Genomic DNA, 21,214 nt, shown 5'->3' on the forward strand with positions numbered 1-21,214 from the left:
GACTTTTTAAATAGTTCTTCTGTGTATATTTGCCACTTCTCTGCATCCACTAGGTTCTTACCGTTTTTGTCCTTTATCTGTCCATCTATGCTTGAAATGTTCCCTTGGGATCGCTGTGTTCAAGCCCACAGAAATCTACGTCTCCTGCTTTCTCAGTTGCGAACTGCAGACTCCCAGGTAGGGGGAGGTCACCGGCTCCTCCTTGGCCACGGTCCCGTGCTCTGGCACAGCCCTGTCCCTGGGTAGGAGGACAGGCTAGTCTCCCCCTCCCCCTCTGCCGGCATCATCTCTGCCCGTCCTCCCTCAGTGCTGCTTCTCTGCAGGGCTGACTCGAGTGGAGTCTAGAGCACTGATTGGAGGCGCTTTGCAAACTGACTCCAGCCTTCTCCTCCAGGTTGGCCTCCAGCCTCCAGCTGTTACTTATTTGGACGTCAGGAAATTGGTGGGTGGCGGTGGCGGAAGGGTTCTTTCCACAACCCCTTTCAGGAAATGCGGCCTTTCTGCGAGGCAGTGACTTTCCGGAGCCGCTCCTGACCCACGTGCCTGAGCGCATCCATCGCAGGGACCTCACAGAGGCCCTGCGAGGGCATTTTGGTCCCCTTTCAGCCTGACTAGCGGTAACCCCTGCCTGTGGGGCGGGTTCTGACCCGACCCCACCTCCGAGGGCGGTCCGGGCCCATCAGCGCGGCTCCAAAAGTCGGCGGCCGGGGTGCGGCGGCAATGGCGGGGCCGGCAGGGGACTGGCCGGAGGCCGCAGCGGCGACCTCGGCCCGGAGCGCGCTGGGGGGCTACCGCGCCTACGCCCGCCGGTGGGTCTTCCTGCTGGTGATCAGCCTGCTCAGCTGCTCTAACGCCACGGTAGGGGCTGGGCCGGGGCCTGGCGGGCGGGGCAGGGCAGGCCTGCGGGACAGGCCGGGACCTTGCCGAGCCCGGCCCGTCGACGTCCGGTGCGCGCCGGGCGCCGCGACCCGTTGGAGAATCGGCCGCTGAGAACTCGCTCGGCCAGTCCCGGGACGCAGCCCTCCCGTTTCGCGCCGGCGGAACCGGCCGGGGAGGGCCGCCCGCGACCTCAGCGCGGGCCGGGGGCGGAGAGCCCCTTCCTTGGCCGAGGCTGCGCAGGGAGAGCGGGTCTCCTGTCTGTCCTCGCGGGGCCTGAGCCCAGGCCCTGAGATCCGCGGTGGTTTCGACAGGAGCCCTCTCCTGCCTCCATAAGTCACTGTCCACAGCCACGGAGGGCTCCTCCCGCGGTCTCCCCTCTCTGCCAAGCGCGCACCCACCGCAGCCTGGGCACCCGCTCTGACCCCCCTACCCGCCTCTCTTCCCTGGACCCTGGCCACCCTCCCTGGGGTGTCTGGCTCACTTCCAAGGTCCTTCACCAGAGGCCTTTCTTGCCTGCCCACTCAGTCCCTTTCTTCACAGCCACCCAGCCTGGGGTCGGCAGTGACCCTTCAGCTGTTCTAGAACCGACCCCACTGCTGGCAGGGACAGTGCTCATCATTACAGCCCGAGACCAGAGAAGCCCCTGTGAGAACCAGGTCTGCTGGTTCCGGGGCCCCAACTTTCCCAACCTGCTGCTCCCCAAGACTCGCCTCTTGAGGGCCCAGGCCCTCTGCTGGCCTAGCACGCACCACAGCTCAGCCAGCAGACCTTTCTCTGCTCCTCCAGCCCCGGGCCGTGCCATCCAGAGTGCCCTGGACTGCATGTTCTTCCCAACCTGAGGCTAGTGGCTACCTGGCAAGCGGTCAGGCTGCAGAGCTACGGGGCCCCCGGATCTCCTCCCGTAGGCTGCCTGAAAGAACACCGTTCAGCCTCACACCGGACGTCAGGGAGTTGGGCAGCGAGGGGTGGCCACAATCATGAAATGCAAAGCAGTGGGGGCGGGGGGCAGTGGAGCCCGAAGCTCAGGGAGGCCCCGAGTGGTGGAGGGAGGTCAGATGCAGAGACCCTGACGAGGAGGGGCTGAGCAGGTGAGGGCAGCCCTGGAAGGTACCACCTTGGAGAGGTTCTTGGGTGACAACCCCTCTTGGACGTCATTGCAAACTTTTTGGGACCTCTTTCCTCCTCCCCTTGCTGGCCAGCCCTGTGCTGGGACAAGTGGCACGCCCAGCCTGGGACTTCAGAGACATTTTTCTCTACAGCAGTTGCCGGCCTGCGTCTGAACACTGTGAAGCCAGGACTGGGTTTGGGTGCAGTGGTTTGAGAATCAGAGTGGGGGTCTCTCTCAGCCCCCTCCAGCTGCTTCAGTGTCTGGGGGTGGATGTTGGAGGCTGAGGCTGTGCCCCCGCACTTGTCTCGTCCACAAGTCGTCATGGAGCAGACAGAAATCACACCAGGACTTGTCACGGTCCCCACGGGGTCGCGGCAGGTAGCTCAGGTCAAGAGGTGCACCCTCGCTTACTCCTCCTGCGGCCAGACGCGCAGGGCCCTCGGTCCCAGGCGGGCTGGGAGGCGTGAAGGGCACGTGGGTGGCGCTTGCAATGAGGCCTCAGTGGCCCTGGGGTGGTCTGGGTGAGGGCCAGCGTGGGGGACAGCCCCCCACGTTCTCAAAGGACGCACAGGGCCTCCCGGCAGGCTGGGACACATGGAGGAAGTCCACGCCCTGGGCACACAGTTGCCCCCACGTTGCTGTGTGCGTTTCAGACCTGTCTCTGCCCCACTGGCCACAGGTTCTGGGGAGGACTGAGGTGCGAAGCTGGCGAAGGTGGGCTGTGCTCAGAAGGCGTGGCAGCCAGAGCCAGGCTTTCTCGCCGCTGGATCAGCTGGGCAGGAAGCTGGTGGCCCGCACCAAGCTCTTCCTGAACCTAGAAGCTCTGTCCTGAGAAAAGGGAAGGCAACTGTTGCCCAAGGTCGCTGTCATGTGGGGCTCTGTGGTCAGAGCTCTGTTCGGGTTAGGAGGGCTGGGTCCTGCGGCCTACGCCGTGGGGGCAGGGTGTGAGGCCCGGGTGAGCTTCCGCCCTGCGGTGTCCTCTCAGAGGTGGAGTCCGCGGGCTTTGCTTTGTGGCACCTGCATCTCTGGACCAAACCAGGACGCCTCCCCGCTCCCTCCTGCAGTAAGCCCGGGGCACCTGGGTGTCCTCCGCGGGCGCCACATGTCCACGGAGCGGCCCCCACAGTGCGCGCCTCGGCCTGTCCCGTCCGGGCAAATACACATCCGCGTGACGGGGCCGGGGGGCCCTCTCCCAGCCCCTGGCGCTCCAGCCTTGGCCAGCCGCAGTCTCAGTGCCCCCCACCCTGGCATAGTGGCCATCTCTCTTCTGCTATCAGCCCCAGGCCTTCTCCTCGGAGGGTCAGTCCTGGGGGCCTCGCTGTTCTGCAGGGTCCAGCCAGGTTGTCCACCTCTGTCTGCCCTGGGACCGTGTCTGCGAGGATGGTTCCGGTCCTCTGCTCCGACATGCTGTCTGAGCCCCCAGCTGGTGCCTCCCCTGTGGCATGACCAAGTGAAAACCCCAGCCCTGACGGGACCCCAGGACCCTTTCTCTCCCTCAGACCAGCCGGCCGTGCCCAGGCAGCTGGCAGCCGCAGCGTCTGCGGTGCCCGCCCTGGGCTGATGCCAGCCTGTGTCTCGCAGCTGTGGCTCAGCTTCGCGCCTGTGGCTGACACGATCGCCCAGCACTTCCTCCTCTCCACCGAGCAGATCAACTGGCTATCACTGGTCTACCTCGTGGTGTCTATCCCGTCCGGTGTGGTGGCCATCTGGGTTCTGGACTCCGTTGGACTCCGCTGGGCGGTGAGTCAGACTGCACACCAGGGCCTGCTCTGGGACAGGCGGGTCCCTGAGCGTGGGATCGAGGGCCACTCCCTCCTCCTGAGATCCGAGTCCTCAGGCAGAGCCACTGGGTGGCGAGTGGAGGCTGGGGCGCTGGGGGATGTCCCAGCTTCTGGGCGGCTCTTCTGACCCCACCCTTGCAGACCACCCTCGGCGCGTTCCTGAACTTCTCGGGGAGCGTGATCCGCTCCATGCCCTGCATGGCCATTGGCACCCAGGACCCGTTTGTCTTCCTCCTGGGTGGGCAGAGCCTCTGCGCCCTGGCCCAGACCCTGGTCATCTTCTCTCCAGCCAAGCTGGCCACCTTGTGGTTCCCTGAGCACCAGCGAGCCACAGCCAACATGATCGGCACTATGTGTGAGTCTCAGTGAGGCCGGCGTCCCCTCTGGCTTAGTGTGTGGCCGGGCGCCTCAGTGCGCTCCCCGCTCTGGGGGGCAAGGGCTCCTCCGTGTATGGGGGCCCAGCCTGCCTTCCTGAGCTGACACATGTCCCTGTCCATCTAGCAAATCCCCTGGGTATTCTGGCGGCCAACCTGCTGTCTCCCATCCTGGTGAAGACGGAGAAGGACATCCCTTTGATGGTGCGTGTGCGCCTCTGTGTTTGGTGTGTGGTGTGTGGCTGTGCTTGAGTGTCTGTGTGTGCGTGAGCGTGCGTGTGTGCGTGCATGTGGGCGGGCTGTGTGTGCATGCATGTGTGTGGGCTGTGTGCATGTGTGTGTGCTGTGTGTGCTAGTGTGTGTGTGCATGTGCGTGTGTGCACGTGTGCGGGAGTGGTGGGCTCGTGCCCCGCACTGTCCGTGTGAGTGTGCACTTGCGCCTTCTGTGGACACGGGTGAGTGCACCGCATGTACGTGGGGCTTCCTCCGTTGCAAGTACTGGGCACCTTCCGATCGTCAGGCACAACCCCAGGCGCTGGGATGCTGGGTGTTTTCCTTGGAGGAGAGAGAGCAGCAGGGCAGCGAGAGGCTGGCTGCAGCAGGATGAGGCGCTGTGGGGGTGGCAGGGAGGAGGATGAGGGACCAGAGAGAAAGGCACTGAGGTTGAGACTGAGAGGTGCGGCTGCCAAGCAAGGGGATGGCGGGGGGAAGCATCAATCCAGGTGGCAGGCGGTTGGCTTGATGTGATGGACACCCTGGGGGGATCTGAAGGGGCAGTGATTCCATCTGTTCCAGAACGGCTCCGGGAACGAAACACGTGCCCAGGGTGTGCAGGGAGAGAGCCTGGGCTTTGATGCGTCTGGGGAGTGGGGCGCACTGAGGGCCTTCTAGCTGGGTGAGGGTTGGGGTCACTCACAGAGGTGGGAGAGGGGGTCCAGGTGACAGTTGGATAGAGCTCCCAGAGATGGTCACCCTTGGGTGAAATTTTCAAAGCCAGGCATCTGAATGCAGCAAAGTAGAGGAGGCCCCGAACGGGCCCTGGGCTTGCTGGCGTCCACCTGTAATGACAGGGGGGGCAGGCGGTGAGGAGGCAGCGGCTCGTCTGGAGCCTGGGGAGCAGGCCTGAGGCACCCGTGTGCGTGTGTGTGCGTCCACGGGGACCTGTGTGAGTGCATTGACGCCCGTGTGCGTGTGCGTGCATCAACGGGGACCTGTGTGAGTGCATTGACGCCCGTGTGCGTGTGTGTGCGTCCACGGGGACCTGTGTGAGTGCATTGACGCCCGTGTGCGTGTGCGTGCGTCCACGGGGACCTGTGTGAGTGCATTGACGCCCGTGTGCGTGTGTGTGCGTCCACGGGGACCTGTGTGAGTGCATTGACGCCCGTGTGCGTGTGCGTGCGTCCACGGGGACCTGTGTGAGTGCATTGACACCCGTGTGCGGGTGTGTGCGTCCACGGGGACCTGTGTGAGTGCATTGACGCCCGTGTGCGTGTGCGTGCATCAACGGGGACCTGTGTGAGTGCATTGACGTCCGTGTGCGGGTGTGTGCGTCCACGGGGACCTGTGTGAGTGCATTGACGCCCGTGTGCGTGTGCGTGCGTCCACGGGGACCTGTGTGAGTACATTGACGCCCGTGTGCGGGTGTGTGCGTCCACGGGGACCTGTGTGAGTGCATTGACGCCCGTGTGCGTGTGCGTGCATCCACGGGGACCTGTGTGAGTGCATTGACGCCCGTGTGCGGGTGTGTGCGTCCATGGGGACCTGTGTGAGTGCATTGATGCCCGTGTGCGTGTGTGTGCGTCCACGGGGACCTGTGTGAGTGCACTCAACACCCGTGAGCGTGTGTGTGCATCCACGGGGACCTGTGTGAGTGCATTGACGCCCATGTGCGTGTGTGTGCGTCCACGGGGACCTGTGCACGTGCATTGATGCCCGTGTGCGTGTGTGTGCGTCCACGGGGACCTGTGTGAGTGCATTGACGCCCGTGTGCGTGTGCATGCGTCCACGGGGACCAGTGTGAGTGCATTGACGCCCGTGTGCGTGTGTGTGCGTCCACGGGGACCTGTGTGAGTGCATTGACGCCCGTGTGCGTGTGTGTGCGTCCACGGGGACCTGTGTGAGTGCATTGACGCCCGTGTGCGGGTGCGTGCATCCACCGGGGACCTGTGTGAGTGCACTCAACGCCCGTGTGCGGGTGCGTGCATCCATGGGGACCTGTGTGAGTGCATTGACGCCCGTGTGCGTGTGTGTGCGTCCACGGGGACCTGTGTGAGTGCATTGACGCCCGTGTGCGGGTGTGTGCATCCACCGGGGACCTGTGTGAGTGCACTCAACGCCCGTGTGCGGGTGCGTGCATCCACGGGGACCTGTGTGAGTGCATTGATGCCCGTGTGCGTGTGTGTGCGTCCACGGGGACCTGTGTGAGTGCATTGACACCCGTGTGCGGGTGCGTGCATCCACCGGGGACCTGTGTGAGTGCACTCAACGCCCGTGTGTGTGTGTGTGCGTCCACGGGGACCTGTGTGAGTGCATTGACGCCCGTGTGCGTGTGTGTGCGTCCACGGGGACCTGTGTGAGTGCAGTCATGCATACCCTCCTCACAGCTAGGCACCTACATTCTCCCTGCCGGCCTCGCCTTCCTGCTGGCTACTGCATGTCTCTGGGAGAGTGTGCCCCCCACCCCGCCCTCTGTGGGGGCTGCCCAGTCCACCTCGCTGTCGTTCCTAGCCGGGCTGAAGCTGGTCAGTGCCGCGCATGCTGTGGGCCCCGGGGGTCGGGGGGCGCGGAGGGGGAGGGGCAGGCCGCCCCTGGAGCCCCTACCTGTGCTGCTGAAGCTCTGGACCCAGCCACCCCTCCGCTTTAGCTCGCAAGGAACAAGGCCTACATCGTCCTGGCTGTGTGCTTCGGGGGTGGCATTGGCATCTTCTCCAGCTTCTCGGCCCTTCTGGAGCAGATCCTCTGCGTGAATGGCTACTCCAGCGTGAGTGCTGGCCCCAACCTGGGGGCCCCCTGCCCGGACACAGCCTTGGGGGCCTGTTGACCTTCTGGTGGCTGTGGAGTGGCCCACAAGCTTCCCAAGTGCTCTCCCCACACCTGGACGGGGTGACCTCCTGTTAGGGTGCTCCTGAGATGCTCTATGAGTCTGTCTGCAGACAGTGGGTGCCAGCCGTGGTCTGGGGTGCTGGCAGAGCCCACCTGCTCCCTCGGCCCTCCGCCAGGCCAGTGGGTCCTTCTGGCATTGGACTCGCAGCATCTCTGCTGTGCCTGCTGTGGTCTGGCTTCAGCACTGGGTGTGGGGTTCAGTCCCTGAGTGTTCCCAGTTTCTCAGAAATGACAGGTACCGAGGGTGTCTGTGGAAGCCAGGCCCTTTCTCTAGGACCCGTCCAGTTCCTAGGTGAAGGTGAGACAAGGAGCACACCCAGGGAGGACACCTCCCGCCCCCGAACCTTCCACGCCGCCCTGCTTGGGCCCCGGGCGCTGCTCGGTGACCCCGTCGTCGGCTCCCTGGTGCTGGCGTACATACTGAGGATGCGTGCCGTCTCCTGGGGTCAGGTGATGGACAAGGTGCCCCCTACCCTCCAGGAATTTGCGGGCCTCTGCGGGGCTCTCTTCATCGCGTTTGGAGTCTTGGGGGCAGTGGCTCTGGGCCTGTACGTGGACAGGACCAAGCACTTCACTGAGGCCATCAAGATCGGCCTCTGCCTGACGTCTCTGGCCTGCGTGGCCTTTGCTGTGGTAAGAGTCCTCTTGAGCTGAGACCACCTTGCAGAGGGTGAGAGTGGGGTGCCCCAGGGGAGGGGCAGCTGGCAGGTTGGCCACAACAGACACCCAGACCCACTCAGACCCAGGCGCCCCCGCCGGGGTGTCCCTGGAGTGGTGTGGGCACCATGGCCCCTCCAGCCCTGGCAGTGCCCCGCCCCCGGCAGGGCCCGGAGTCCAGGCTGGGGCACTTCTGAGTCCCGCCTTGCCAGTCTGTGCGGCTCGCTGCTCAGGTGTCCCAGCTGCAGGGACAGACTGTCGCGCTGGCCGCCATCTGCTCGCTGCTGGGCTTCTTCGGCTTCTCGGTGGCGCCCGTCGCCATGGAGCTGGCGGTCGAGTGCTCCTTCCCCGTGGGTGAGGGCGCCGCCGCGGGCCTGGTCTTCGTGCTGGGGTGAGTGCCCGTTCCCACGGCTTTCCTGGGGACCCAGGGACCCTCCCCTTGCCCCCTCCCCCAGGACGCACCGCGGGCGGCCCGAGTGCCAACTGTGTGCTGCCCTCGGGGTGCCGGGGGCAGCACCGGGGTGGGGCTGAGGGCTTCGTGGCTGTGCAGGCAGGCCGAGGGCGTCCTCCTCATGGTACTGCTGACCGCCCTGACCGTGCGCCACGCGGAGCCATCTGTCTCCACCTGCCGGGATGGCCAGGGCCCGCTGGACTGGAAGGGTGAGGGCACCGGCCAGGAGGTTCACCCCACCCAGCCCTGGAGTCTCCCTTCCACCGGCCTTTTTCTTGGCAACCTCCGCTGTCCTGGCGGGCGGGTGCAGAGTGCCCACTGCGGGGGCGAGGTGGGTTGGGGTGGACCTGAGGGCAGCAGGCAGAACCTGGAGCGCAGCCTGGCAGGAGCAGCTCTCATGGGAGCCCACCTGTGACCCCACGTGTGAGCGGTTTTGACATGAGACCAGAGACAGGAGACAGAGTAGGAGACGCACAGAAAGAGACAAGAGTGGGGTCATGCTGCACGCCCACGGCCTCAGACCTGGTGGGGCGGCCTGGGGGCTCACGGCCCCTGGGCCTGCGAACCTGCCTCTTGGGGCTGGGCAGGGATCTGTGCACGAGGTTGCTCTGGGGTCCGCTGCCCCTGGGTGAGGGCCCAGGCGCTTGGGGCACCAGGCAGAGCTGGGCCATGTCTCCCCAGTGCCCGTGCTGCTGATGGCCAGCCTGTGCGTCCTCTTCAGCTGTCTCCTGGTGCTCTTCTTCCACACCCCGTACCGGCGCCTGCAGGCTGAGGCTGACGCCGGCCCCTCCGTTCAGGAGGATGCATGCCCAGCAACTGCAGCAGCCCTGCACCACGCGCCCTGCCTGGCAGCCACGCCCTGAGGCTCTGCCGCAGCACCCTGGCTCCCAGCAGCCCCTTCCTGGGGCGGGTGCTCCTGGCCCTGCCGCCTTCCTCCTGGGAGCCCTCCAAGACGTCTCAGGGGCCCTGCAGAGGGCCAGAGGCTGGAGAGCAGCTGGCTTGAGAAACAGAGGACCTGGGGTGTGCAGGGGAGGCAGGGACATGGGCTGTGGGCCCGCTGGCTTGACCTGTCACGACTGAGGCTGTGGCCGCAGCAAGAAGAGCTGCTGCTGTGCAGACAAGAGGTCACTGGCCAGGGGCACCCCAGTGGCCAGACCAGGCCCAGGGTGAGGGGGAACCGAGTGGGTCTGGGATTCCGAGGGCCCCAGCGTGGCTAAGTGTGGAGTGGACAGGGGTGAGGAATGCCTTCCTTGAAGAAGCCCGTACCAGAGCCACCTGTGTTCCACCTCTGCTGACCACTGAACGACCAGTCCTCCAGCCTGGTGCCAGCACAGATGAGCAGGAGACAAAGAGTGGACCCCAGGCAGATGCTGCTGCTCCCTGAAGACCCTTCTGCTCCAGGGGGTTACCCCCACCCCAGACCTTCTCCAACCCATGGACACTCCCACCCCCAGGACGCCGCCTCTGCCCAACAGAGACACTGTTTGTGGGTTCTGCCCACTCTTTGTGGGCAGGAAGCTTTGTGGGTTCACATTTATTCAACTGGCCACAGCCCCGTGGGGTGGGGTATCTCTCACTCCTCTTCCCATGGGCGAGCACGTGGCTCAGCACCCTGTAGCCCAGGAACAGCTGGTTGACCTGCGGGTTTGGTGGGTGGTGTCAGGCCCAGGCTGGGTGGAGCAAGTGGGAGGATCCCCAAGGCTGCAGCCAGCAGGTGAATTACAGGAACTGGACTCCAGGCTCTGTCTTGTTTCTGAGCATGGGGGGAAGGAAGCTGGGGGAGGCCCTGCAGGGCAAGGGGTGGGGACAGGGCTGGCGTCCCCCTTCCTGGACACTGGGCGTCCCACCCTCCCAATGCTGCAGCTTCTAGGGGCTGATGCACATCCCCCCGGAGCCCCGAGGGTCATGCTTGGGCCTCACAGAGGGCCTTGGGGAAGGATGTAGGGTGCCAGGGGCCATACCTCTTCAGCAGTCATGTTGTCGGCCTAGGACAAAAGCTGCCGCCTGCTGCTGAGGAGAGCAGGGAGGGGCCAAATTAGGCTGTTCTGGGAAAGGCACTGGCCCTGAACTGGAGGGGTGGCCCCAGGGGAGCCCTGTGATGGGTCCTCATGGGGGCAGGTCTGCCCCCTTCAATCACACCTGCTCAAATGGCAGGTACCTCTTGGGAGCCTGGCCCTGGGTGAGTCCTGGGCACTAGGGGGGACCACAGGGAGCCATCCCTGACCCCCACATCCTTGGGGCAACAGCGTGGCACACTGAATAGTCCTGTTCCTGAGGCTGAAGTAGCCCCAGAGGGACTAAAAGCCCAGTGACAGTCTGAGTGGCAGTGACCGCTGGCCCATGCGGGTGTGGCTGATCCTGCCCTGGGTTACCCTGAGGGGCTCAGGATCCCAGGCAGGCTGATCAAGATCTGGAAGCTGGGGCAGGTGGGGTGGAGGCTATGGGTGGGCCTGGCTTCCTCCCGTCCTGGTGGTGCCCAGGTGCCCACGGTCACGCTCACTAGTCTGTGTCGGCACTGCCCTTGCCACTGGGGTCCAGCACCTTCAGTGCGCTGAGGACAGTCTGCTCGGGGTCTGTGCCGGCCAACACGAGGCCTCGCGCCTTGGGTGTCTCAGGCGCTAGTCCCGCCCCTCGCCACACAGGGCTCCACGTCCTTGCCCTCTCGATGCTCTAGGTGGCCTTCCCACTCCAAGCACTTGACGGCCTCAGCTCCCACCCCAGGGTACTGTTGTTGGAGTCCCCTTGGTCCTGCCAGGCCCAGAGGTGGGTGATTTCTCAGTGAGGGACAGAGGCCCCCACCAGCCGGTGGAGGAGAGATGGGCCTTGGCTGGGGGCCAACAGGGCCCCCAGATGTGGGTCCCGGAATGCCAGGTCCTGGAGATTTTCAAGAGGTCTGCAAGTCTGGGTTTTATGTGAGATGTGCAGACGTTAGGAGTCAAGTGCGTGCACACAGAGTGCTGGCAGACCTGAAGCTGGCCTGGTATTCACCACTCAGCTTCTCCCCAAACACGTTCAGGAACATGGTGAAGTTGATGGGCCCTGAGGCCTCCTTGAACGGGGCATCCAGCTAGTCATCCTTGATTCTGATCTCGCCTGTTGCAGGAATGGGGGTTGGGGGGGTCACAGGGCAGGAGTATCAGCGGCCCTGGTGGCCTTGTGGTTGGTACAGGCGCCGCGGGGCTGCCCCCCTCCATCATTCTCCAGGTGTCCCCAATCCCTGTTGCCATGGGAACTGTGTGCAAGCACAGCAGGTTCAGTTGGGAGACTGGCCATCACTACCCACCTCTGGGCAGCCTCTCTGCACACCTGGGCTGGGTCAGCTGTGTCTTCCCTAAGATGACCAAAGAGCTGGTGGACAGAATACCCCATCAGCGCGACCCCTGCCTCCCCGGAAGAAGGCAGCAGAAATGAGGGTGAGGGCCTCTCTGACGTGGACATTGAAACTTGGGGCTGCAAGGTCCTGAGGGCTGGAGTCGGGAGACCGAGGGCCCAGGCTCTGCTAGACCGGCCTTCTCGGGAGGACCCGAGCCCCTTTCTGCCAGGGAGACTCCGCGGGGTGGGGAAACCCTAGCTCTGCCCGGGGGCTGGGAATGAGGCTGGTGGTGGGCGGAGGGGCACCCACGGCCATGCCGCCCCAGGAAGGGGCCACACGGCTGACCTGGCCTGTGAGTCCAGAGGGCCGGACACGGCCACCCCCTCCGCCGGGAGCCAGCTTGCGCTCAGGCTACACTTTGTGCCCGGACGCGGGATTCCCTGCCCAGGCCTCGAGCCCCTTCCCGGGCCGTCGCCGGGGCTGGGCCGGGGGCACCGCGGCCCGGACAGGCCTGGGTGTGGCTGCGGCCGCACAGGAGCCACGGGCGGAGCGGGACAGGCAGGAGCGAGGGCGCTCGGTTTCGCACTTTGTACCGTGGTCTCACACTTTTCAAATATTTGTACCCGAGGGGTGCGGGCCTCGATTTGAGCTCAACCTGGTTAGAAAACGTCCGGCGACAGGAGGGTCCCGCCCGCCGCGGGGAACGCGAACTCGCAGCCGGGCCACTGCGCATGCGGAGCCCGCCGCGCGCCGCGCCTGGTGACGTCACCCGGCGGGCGCGCGGGCCGTTCGCCCTCCGGCCGCCAGGGGTCGGCACTCGGCGTCCCCGCGCTGCGGGTGGCGCATGCGCACGCCCGGCCGCGCGTCTGCGTCTGCGTCTCCGCCGTGTTCAGGGCTTTGGGGCGTCCCCTTCGGTCCAAATTGTGCTTCCGGGGCGAGGGTCACGGACAAGATGGCTCCGCCGGTGCAGGTCTCTCCGCTTATCAAGGTGAACCAGGTTCCGCAGCCGCCGCCTCTGATCGGCTCTGCGTGGGCAAAGCGCTTGAGCGCCTCGGCGGGGCTCGGGGCCCCGGCCCGGCGCCCCCGACTCTCAGCGCCCCCCGCCCTGGCCCGGAGGCTGCGACCCGCCATCGGGCCCCGACGCCGGGGTGCGACCCCCGCTCCCTCACCTCTCAGTGCCGCGGACCCCCGCCCTGACCCCGACCCTGTGGGCTGCGACCCCCATCGGGCCCCGACGCCGGGGTGCGACCCCCGCTCCCTCACCTCTCAGCGCCGCGGACCCCCGCCCTGACCCCGACCCTGTGGACTGCGACCCCCATCGGGTCCCGACGCCGCTTGTGCGACCCCCGCTCCCCCCACCCCCTGCGCATCCCGGACCCCCGCCCTGACCCCGACACTGTGGGCTGAGACCCCCATCCGGCCCCGACGCCGCGGGTGCGACCCCCACCCCCCTCACCTCTCAGCGCCCCGGATCCCGACCCTGTGGGCTGAGACCCCCAGGCGCGGTCCCCCCTGCCGCCCCTGACCGCTTTTCCCCACAGCTCGGCCGTTACTCCGCCCTGTTCCTCGGCATGGCCTACGGCGCCAAGCGCTACAGTGAGTGCCCGCGGGCGTCTGGGGCCCCCCCGGCCGGGGCAGGAGAGGGGCGGCGCGGGAGGCCCTTGACCTGAGACCCGAGAGGGCCGGACCCGCGCGCGCGGCCTGTTGGAGGTTGGCGGGGCAGCCCCTTGCAGCACAGAGGACTGAGTGCCGGGCGGCTGGGTGCCGGGGGTGGCCGCGGGCGTCCTGTAGCTGCTCTCCGGGTCTGGCTCTCCGTTAGAAGGCGGGTATCAGGCCTTTACCTACATCCAGGTAAAGGAGAATGGGAATCCGGCGCCCCTGGCACTCGGTGTACCTGAGGATGGCTTTGCCTGGGAACTGAATTCCTTTTAGAGCTTCAGTGAAAACGTTCACTGGATACCTCCGCCTTCCCTTTGACAGATTACCTGAAACCTCGGGCAGAAGAAGAGAGGAGGCTCGCAGCCGAGGAGAAGAAGAAGCGGGATGAGCAGAAGCGCATCGAGCGGGAGCTGGCGGAAGGTGCTCATGCGGCTGGCTCTCCTAGATTTGTCCCCTGCCCCGCGTTGGGTTTTCAGAAACAACTGCTGCTTCATACGGAGCACCAAGTGGAGAGGAAAGACCGCTTTCTCCGTTTTCACTGGCCCCTGGGCCATCCTGTGCGGGGTGGGGTGGGGTGGGGAAGGAAAGCTGTTGTGGGGCACGGGTGCTAACCTGTCTTTAGTGAGGCTGGGCCCCTGGGCCTTAGAGGTGGACTGTCTCACCCTTAGAGGCCACGCAACCAGAGCTAGGCTCCACCCTCCCTGACTGCAGGCGCAGGTCCCAGTGAGGACCCGCAGGTCAAGGAAGGCTGGGGACAGAGTGGAAACAGACCGTAGCCAGGCTCCATGAGATGAGATGCTGGATGGTTTAACCCCCAAAATCTAAGGTGGCCCTTTTGGGCGGCGCGCCTGTGTAATGGTGTGTTTTTCTTCTAACTTTGCAGCCCAAGAGGATACCATATTGAAGTGAGCCTGCTCTTCTCCAGAGCAGTGTGGATGAATAAAGTTTTCTGTGCTCTGTGAGTCTCTGACTTTCCTTTATTGTCCCCAGTAGTTTGGTTTCTTGACTGACTCAGTTGTATGCCAGCTTTCTCAGATTATGTGTAGTGTGAATGGAGAGGAATCCAGAAAAACTAATCAGTGCTTCAGTGATTGGTGCATAAACAGGGTGGAACACAGAGAAACTTCATCGCTTGCTCTGGGGGCTGGGGGGTGGGAGTGAGGATGCGAGCCCCTAAGGATGCAGTTTGCAACAGAGGCGTAGCTTGCTCAAGCATCATGGGTGCTGCTGAGCTTCTCCGCTCAGCCCTGGCTTAGACCCTTGGACAGGCAGGAAAGGGGGCAGGCTTTGCCAAGTGGGAGGGGTGGGGGTGTTCTGATGCCCTTAGAGGTAGAACTTGGATTTCTTTTCTCCTTTTGCACATTCTCCTCTTGACCCCAGGTAGGGGATTTGGCCTCCTGAGGACTTGGCTGGGGTGCAGCTAGCTCTTCAGTGGGCTTCGGCCTTTGTGCCTGAGCAGACAGCAGACTCTGCCCCTGCTGGCTGCGCCTCTTCAAGCCCAGTGCAAACATGCTAACTTGCTTCAGTCGTGTCCAACTCTGTGCGACCCCGTGGACTGTAGCCTGCCAGGCTCCTCTGTCCATGGGATTCTCCAGGAAAAGAACACCAGAGTGGGTTGCTCTGCCCTCCCCCAAAGGATCTTACCGACCCAGGGGATGAACCCTTGTCTCTTACATCTTCTGCATTGGCAGGAGAGTTCTTTACCACTGACGCCACCTGGAAAGCCCACAAATGTTATATATATAATATGCGCGTATGAGGCCTGGTGTCAAAAGTTGCTATTCCAGCTTTGTGCCTGGAGTGGACTTCCTAGGCTTCGAGTCCCAGTTCATTTGTTTTCCCTGTTTTCAGTAAAGGTGAGGCTGGAGTGCACACCCCCTAGGAGATCCTGAGGTTGGTGGGTGGCTGGCATTGGGTCCACCTGGGAACTGGGTGGGGGACACCAGTCACCCACTTTTGTCCCCAGGTGTCACTGTGAGCTGAAGGTTGTGTGGGGCCCGTGCTTCCCCTGCCCGCTGCTTCCGGGAGCGGTGGGAGAACGTGGCATCTGAACCAGCCTTAACCCAAGTGACTTTGCAGCACTGGCCGTGGCTATAGCCAAGAGGAATTTCCAGTGTCTGGAAACAATTGCTTTGAAGCTAACATTACAAGTTAAAGTCCTTTATCAGATATTTAGCACCCATTTCAAGTGTGAGTCATGTTTTCTATCTGGGTCTGACGGCTTTTCTTCCCGGCTCAGAACCATTTGGTCCTTGGAGGCGTGTAGTTGCTTCCATGAAGGAAACCTCAGGGATGCAGGAGGACTCGGGCAGGCCACAGGTGCGGATCCCTCAGCAAGGTTCAGAGCAGCTCTCCGGGCAGCGTTTATTAACAGATTGTTTCTGCACAGATCACTCAGCTCTGATCACTGGTCTCACAGCCTGGACCTTTCTGGCAGGATTTCTGGTTGGTCACAAATGAATGTCTTCCGCCACATAAAAAAGAGCAGAATGTTTTCTTTTGATTTTATTCTAAATTTCTATTCACGTGTTTGTTCCTAAACCAGATGGGAATTGGCGTCTATGTATCCATTTCTCCACCTGTATACACATAAATACATGTGCAGTTGTGAATATATTCACCCAGTGCTTTCAGACACACAACTCACAGACCCTTTTTGAAGATCTCTTGGTATGATATGTATCCAAAAGTCGGATGAGGGTAAGATAGGCTACACTGTTCAGATCATTCATCGTTGGCTTTAGTTCATAAAAACACAAACCTTAAAAAAGTTCAAAGTATCCAAATGGTCTTCAGTCACTTTCTCAGGCTCCCTAACCTCTTGTACCAGTGGTTAGAGGTGGAGTCCCGGGGTGGGGGTGGGGGTGGGGGATGGGGCAGGGGGCCTGCCGACTGCCTCAGAGAATGCAGCAGGTGGAAGACCGCGGTGCCGGGCCGCCGTTGCAGATTTCTGAGCCCGCTGCAAGAGAAGAGAAGACAGTGAGCGGGGACCACGGGAGGCCCAGCGCCTCCAGGCGCCCTGCGGGGGTAAGGGCAGGGCAGGGGCTGGTGTGCCTAAGCCAATTAGCCCGGCCGATCCTCATTTAGTTCCTGGTGACGCTCCAGCAGTGGCCTCGCAGCTGGCTGGTTTCTGTTGGTTCTCTCCTCTGCGGACGTTTCAGAGAATGGTGATGACAGCCGCAGGGCATAAGCAAGGCTCGAGGATTCTGATTTGGGGGCACCGGCTGGTGACAGTGGCGCTGTGCTCCCACAGCGCTGGGGGTGGGGCGGGGAGGTGGACAAGCTCTGCACCCAGGACGGGAACACCATGCGAGGTGACCCCTAGCTTGCCTCTTGGGTTCCATGGGTCTGCTGATTCAGCTGTGAGGCTGGCGTGGGAGCGTAGATAGAGTTTATGAGCTACTTAAGAGGGAACTGCTGATTGATGATGGGAACAGAGGCGCTGAGGTGGCTTTCCTCCGCTTTATAAAGGTGACTTCCCTCCAGAATCCCTGACCCGGACCCCGAGTCAGACCGGGCTCGTCAGCCGCACTGAGTCAGGCAGCCTGTTAGCAGGGGATGGGCCTCCCTCTGGAGGGGTGGCCGTCTCTGCAGTCCAGAGCCTGGCACACTGGCCACAGGGCCGCCCGAAGCCTGCCCTGTCCAGACGAGTGTCGCCTCACAGCCGCCCCCTGCAGGCCAGGGCCGGGCCGCATGGCCTTGGTGGCGGCTGGAGTGGAGCCCAGACCTTTCTTGGCTGTGGTTGCCGCTTCCTTCTGGTCCTCCAGGGCCTTCACCTTGGCTTCGTGCTCGTCGGCCAAGGCCTTCCACTCCTTCCTGTTGTTCTGCAGCCGGTCGAACATGGGCAGGATCTCCTCGTGGAAGCGGGAGAACTCCTGCAAAGGGGACAGCAGTCAGACCATGTGCCCAGAGGCTCCTGGGCGGGCTGGGCCGGAGGTGGGGCACCTAGAGATGCCACATCCCCAGCAAAGACCTAAAAAGGGAGGAGGCCTTGTGGTTTGTGTCCTTGAAGTTGGAACAGGAGTTGCGGGGTGAGGTCCTGAAGAACAGAGTAGAAAACATCCAAGCTGAAAGGACATTCTCTCGCAAGGGGGCTGCGAAGGGTGGGCAGACGTGCGGGTCCTGGGGCTCCTTCACCCTCCTACATACAGCGCGTGTCACACAGGGCACGTGCTCACACATGAGCACGTGTGGACACAGAGGCTGTGAGGGTAGATGGAGGCGGGGAAGGCGCGGGAGGCGGGTGCCTGGTGGGCCACGTAGGCGAAAGCCTGAGGCCCAGCATGTGTGTCTTGGTCCCGCCTTCCTCCTAGCACTCACAGACCCCAGCCCCCTGGTGGAGGCAGAAAAGGGAGCGGCTGCTTCAGTGAAGGGAAGCACAAGGCCTCGGGGGCTGAGGTGGGGAGTGGGACAAGGTGGTCAGAACCCAATGCCCTTCTTGGAGTATGGGGTCTGCCCCCGAGACTGCAGCAAACAGTGGTGGCAGCTGACCTTTGGGAGGGCTCTGCCCCCACCCCTTGGTCAGTCCCCAGAGCCGAGGTCCAGCACCTGCCCCAGGTCCTTGGCTCACATCCCACTGCCCCCGGCTCTGCCCAGGTGTTTGCGGGGCCGGGCACACCCAGCTGGGGTCTGGACCAACCCCATCTTCCCAGGGCTCAGACCCTGAATGGATGCATTGCACATACCCTGAAGTCGGTGCCTTGACAACACTGTGCAGGCCCTGCATGGGGGTACCTTTAGATGAGGTTCGAGAAGGGATGTTTGGGGTGTGACATTGGGGTGTGCAGGAGGACGCTCTGGGAGGGAGAGACTGGGGTGGGAAATTTCATGATCCTTCTGAGGGACTGACAGAGAGGGGACCCCCTTGAGGTGAGACTGACGATTTTAAGTGCAGATTTGAGCGGGGAGGAGCCCCACAGCAGTCCCCACCTCACCCCTGCCCCGCAAACCCAGCCAGGCCCTGGGCTGCCCTGCTCACCTTGTACACGAAAGTGCACACGAAGTCGATGAAGCCGACCTGCAGCTTGGGGAGCTCGGCCGCCTTGTTCCGGTCCATCATTGGCTTAAGAGGAGCGGGGACGCTGTAAGGCCCCTGACACCTCCCTGAATCACAGGACTCAGCCCCACCCCCGCCTGATGAACCTGTCCATGCAGGGGCTCACCTTGGAAGGGAAACCCGGGACCCCCCACTCCCCTCCAAGACACTACGTCGTTCTGGGGAGCTGCCCTAGGTGGCGCTGGGCCCCTGCCACGCCAGCCCCGGTGCGGAGCTTTTAGCCAAGTTCCTCCGGCTCCCCCAAGAGCTATCCATGGTCCTGACCTGAGACCTGGTCCACAACTCCTAAGGGGCAAAGCCCAGATACTCTGAAGGAGCTGATTTAGTGTCCAGCCTCTGGACTGCCCCCCTGAGCTGCCTCCTGGCAGTCTCTTCCTCGCAGCTGCCCACTGTCTGGAGCTCAGCGTGCTGGAGTGAGTCATGCAGGACCCTAGCAGCCTAGCCCGGGGAGACAGACAGGCTGCCTGTCCTCCTGCCAAGATGCGGGGTTGGTCAGGGCACCCTTCCTGCAGTCTGCACCTGGCCCCGGGCCTTCACAGCCCTGTGCTCAGAGAGCTCTTCAGAGGCTGGAGTTGGCCTGTGAGGCCAAACCTCCCTCCGTTTCTTCTGCTCATTGTTGGGCAGTGCGCGTGTCCTTGTCCCCACACAGCTGCCAGTTCGGTCTAGCAACAGATCTCTGACCCCCACATTGCCGGCCCAAAGACCCTGGCACCCTGTGGGCCTGTGGGCAGAGGGAGCTCCGCCTCCCCACTCACGCCCACTCCTGTGAGGCCTGGTGGCTGCGGGCCCCGTGTCCTTCCAGCAGTGGGTGGTCCTGCTCTGCACACCACCCCAGCCCTGCTGCACACGCCCCACCTCGGCTACTCCCTCCACGGCCACAGCCACGTCCAGGTGAGCCCTGGACTCCGGCCACCAATCTCCCGCCCAGCACTCTCCCCATGGGCCAGGCCTGCCCCACCCTGAGCCTTCCTGGAGCAGCTCGCAGCCACACAGGGGCTCAGCGCAGAGATGCCTGGGCCCACGGTGGCTTTCGGCCAGGAGCCGCAGCCTGGCTCTGCGGCTTCGGCAACAGCGTTCCACCTCTGCGGGGTATCACAGCTTTACCCAGATCCAGGCTCATGCCACGTGACCCCACAAAGTGAGAGTTAGGCCCCAGGATTCCAGAACCCCCGGGGGTCCCCGGTCTGCACCCAACCAGGCCTGAGGCTCCCAAGAACCGGGACAGGTGTGGAGGATACTGGAAGCGACACTCACAATGGGCTGCTGATCTAGAACCGTCCTCTCCAAGTCCCCTTGTTCCCAGAACTCAGCTGCCACCAGCAGGGCGACCTGAAAGCGCGCACAAGGCAAGCACTGGTGGACTCAGCGCGTGGCCAGTGCTGTCCTGAGACCCTGCCAGGGCGGCCAGGGCCCTCGGCCTCCTGTGCCCTGGACTCTGGTGGCCCTACTACTGAAGCTACACCGCCGTGGTGCCCAGGGGCGCAGCAGCCTCCTCCAGCGTGGTGGCTCTGGCTGGGCCCCAGAGCTGGGCAGCCACCCTCGCCGCACCTTGCAGACAAGTGGGGCGTTTCCCTACCCCAGGCCCCACTTAGATGCAACCCCATTGGGACTGGCAAGACGTCCAGGGACCCACGTGACTCTGACCTTGCTCTGGACTTCCCAGGGCTTGGTGATGGCAGACAGGTCACACGCCGTCATCATCATGGCCCTGTGGGCAGATGGAGCTCCAGGTACGCCCAGCCTGGCCTCCCTCCCTGCCCTCCACCCCTGCGAGGCCTGGTGTCCCTGGGGGCACAGATCCAAGCGCCAGTGTCCTTACAGTAGTGGACGTCCTACCCTGCACACCACTCCAGCCCTCCCCTGTCACCCCAGGCTGCCAGGGATGAAAGGCAGCAAGTGTTTCTTGGGGGCCAGTGATTTACACATAGCTCCTCATTGGGCCACTGGGACAGGCCTGGGGCTGGACTAGTTCTGAACCTCCACTTTGCAGATGAAGGAGTGGAGGCTCATAACGTGAGCAAATTATTTAACTGTGGACTCGGCCTGTCTGATTCCAAATCTTGCAGCCTCCCCCGAAAGGAGAGTGGCTGGGGTGGGGGCACGGGCGCTGTCCGGAAGTGAGCTGCTCGGGCTCTAGGCTCCTAGTCCCGCCCGCGGAGCTTTGCAGGAGGCGCTGCAGTCGAGGGGCCGAGCCACGCCCTGCTCACATGACAATCTCCTTCCTCGTGGTCTCCAGGGACAGGTACTCTACCCAGCTCTTCCTGTCCTCGTAGTTCTTGGACTCATCCACAATCTTCTGGAACATCGTCCTCTTCCTGAACCCGAGGGACAAAGGGAGGGAGTCGACCCCTCCCTCCCACTCACACAGGACCCCGCCAACGTGTCCTCCTTGGTCTGCGCCCCACCCACCCTCCCAGAGAGGAGCCAAGGCCGGAGTCCAGGCCTGGGGTCCTGGGGCGGGGCACGTGTGTCTGGGGCCCCAGGTACCCCTCCGCCGGCTCCTTCCCAGCAGGGTCCCAGGGCGCCCGCGGGGCTGCGAGCGGCACCCACTTGAAGTAGAGCGCCAGGTCCGTGGCGATGATGGCGATGTCCATAAGGTGGATCACGTGCTCGTGCTGCCGCCGGTTCAGGTTCTGGTAGATGTTCAGGGTCTGCGCGGGGTTGGGGGCTCCCGTCACAGCTGCGTGCCCTTCTGTGCCTGTCCCCCACTGCCTCCTGGAGGCCGTCTATCTGCCTTCCCCATGCCGCTGGCCATCTTCTCCCCAAGGGTCATGGGCCCCAGACACTGGTGGCCCCGGATTGCACTGGGGGCGTGTAACGCCCACCTGCCCTCA

The 21,214-nt window shown here is 63.6% G+C and overlaps 3 protein-coding genes across 9 annotated transcripts in view; 2 read left to right on the plus strand and 1 right to left on the minus strand.

Annotated features, from left to right (window-relative positions):
* Positions 1–495: 495 nt before the first annotated feature.
* On the plus strand, positions 496–10,090 carry SLC49A3 (solute carrier family 49 member 3). Of its 6 annotated transcripts, none has more exons than XM_055434704.2 (10): positions 498–858; positions 3,569–3,727; positions 3,910–4,123; positions 4,270–4,346; positions 6,746–6,883; positions 7,006–7,122; positions 7,725–7,877; positions 8,135–8,292; positions 8,452–8,561; positions 9,034–10,090. In XM_055434704.2, the coding sequence occupies exons 1-10, from the start codon at positions 721–723 to the stop codon at positions 9,213–9,215; spliced, it is 1,446 nt and encodes a 481-aa protein (XP_055290679.2). In that variant the 5' UTR covers positions 498–720; the 3' UTR covers positions 9,216–10,090. The 6 variants fall into 6 exon arrangements, with proteins under 6 accessions (XP_055290677.2, XP_055290679.2, XP_088692768.1 ...); XM_088836642.1 differs by lacking the exon at positions 498–858 and adding an exon at positions 2,853–3,050; XM_055434702.2 differs by having other exon boundaries at positions 496–858; positions 8,452–9,177.
* A 2,441-nt stretch (positions 10,091–12,531) lies between these two features.
* Positions 12,532–14,286, plus strand: ATP5ME (ATP synthase membrane subunit e). Its single transcript, XM_055434712.2, has 4 exons — positions 12,532–12,653; positions 13,207–13,261; positions 13,646–13,744; positions 14,208–14,286. The coding sequence occupies exons 1-4, from the start codon at positions 12,618–12,620 to the stop codon at positions 14,231–14,233; spliced, it is 216 nt and encodes a 71-aa protein (XP_055290687.2). The 5' UTR covers positions 12,532–12,617; the 3' UTR covers positions 14,234–14,286.
* Positions 14,287–16,221: 1,935 nt separating this feature from the next.
* The window catches only part of PDE6B (phosphodiesterase 6B), a 28,980-nt gene continuing 23,987 nt past the window's right edge, over positions 16,222–21,214 (minus strand). For both annotated transcript variants that reach the window (XM_055434679.2, XM_088836116.1), the window contains 7 exons: positions 20,931–21,031; positions 20,588–20,695; positions 20,025–20,088; positions 19,635–19,709; positions 18,303–18,386; positions 17,052–17,199; positions 16,222–16,283 (listed from right to left, as the gene is read on the minus strand). In XM_055434679.2, coding sequence (XP_055290654.2) covers positions 16,222–16,283; positions 17,052–17,199; positions 18,303–18,386; positions 19,635–19,709; positions 20,025–20,088; positions 20,588–20,695; positions 20,931–21,031 — 642 coding nt within the window. The remainder of the gene's footprint in view (positions 16,284–17,051; positions 17,200–18,302; positions 18,387–19,634; positions 19,710–20,024; positions 20,089–20,587; positions 20,696–20,930; positions 21,032–21,214) is intronic.

The sequence above is a fragment of the Moschus berezovskii genome, chromosome 5 (assembly GCF_049115385.1).
Source record: "Moschus berezovskii isolate FMDL1 chromosome 5, NW_MosBer_1.0, whole genome shotgun sequence".
NCBI lineage: Eukaryota > Metazoa > Chordata > Mammalia > Artiodactyla > Moschidae > Moschus > Moschus berezovskii.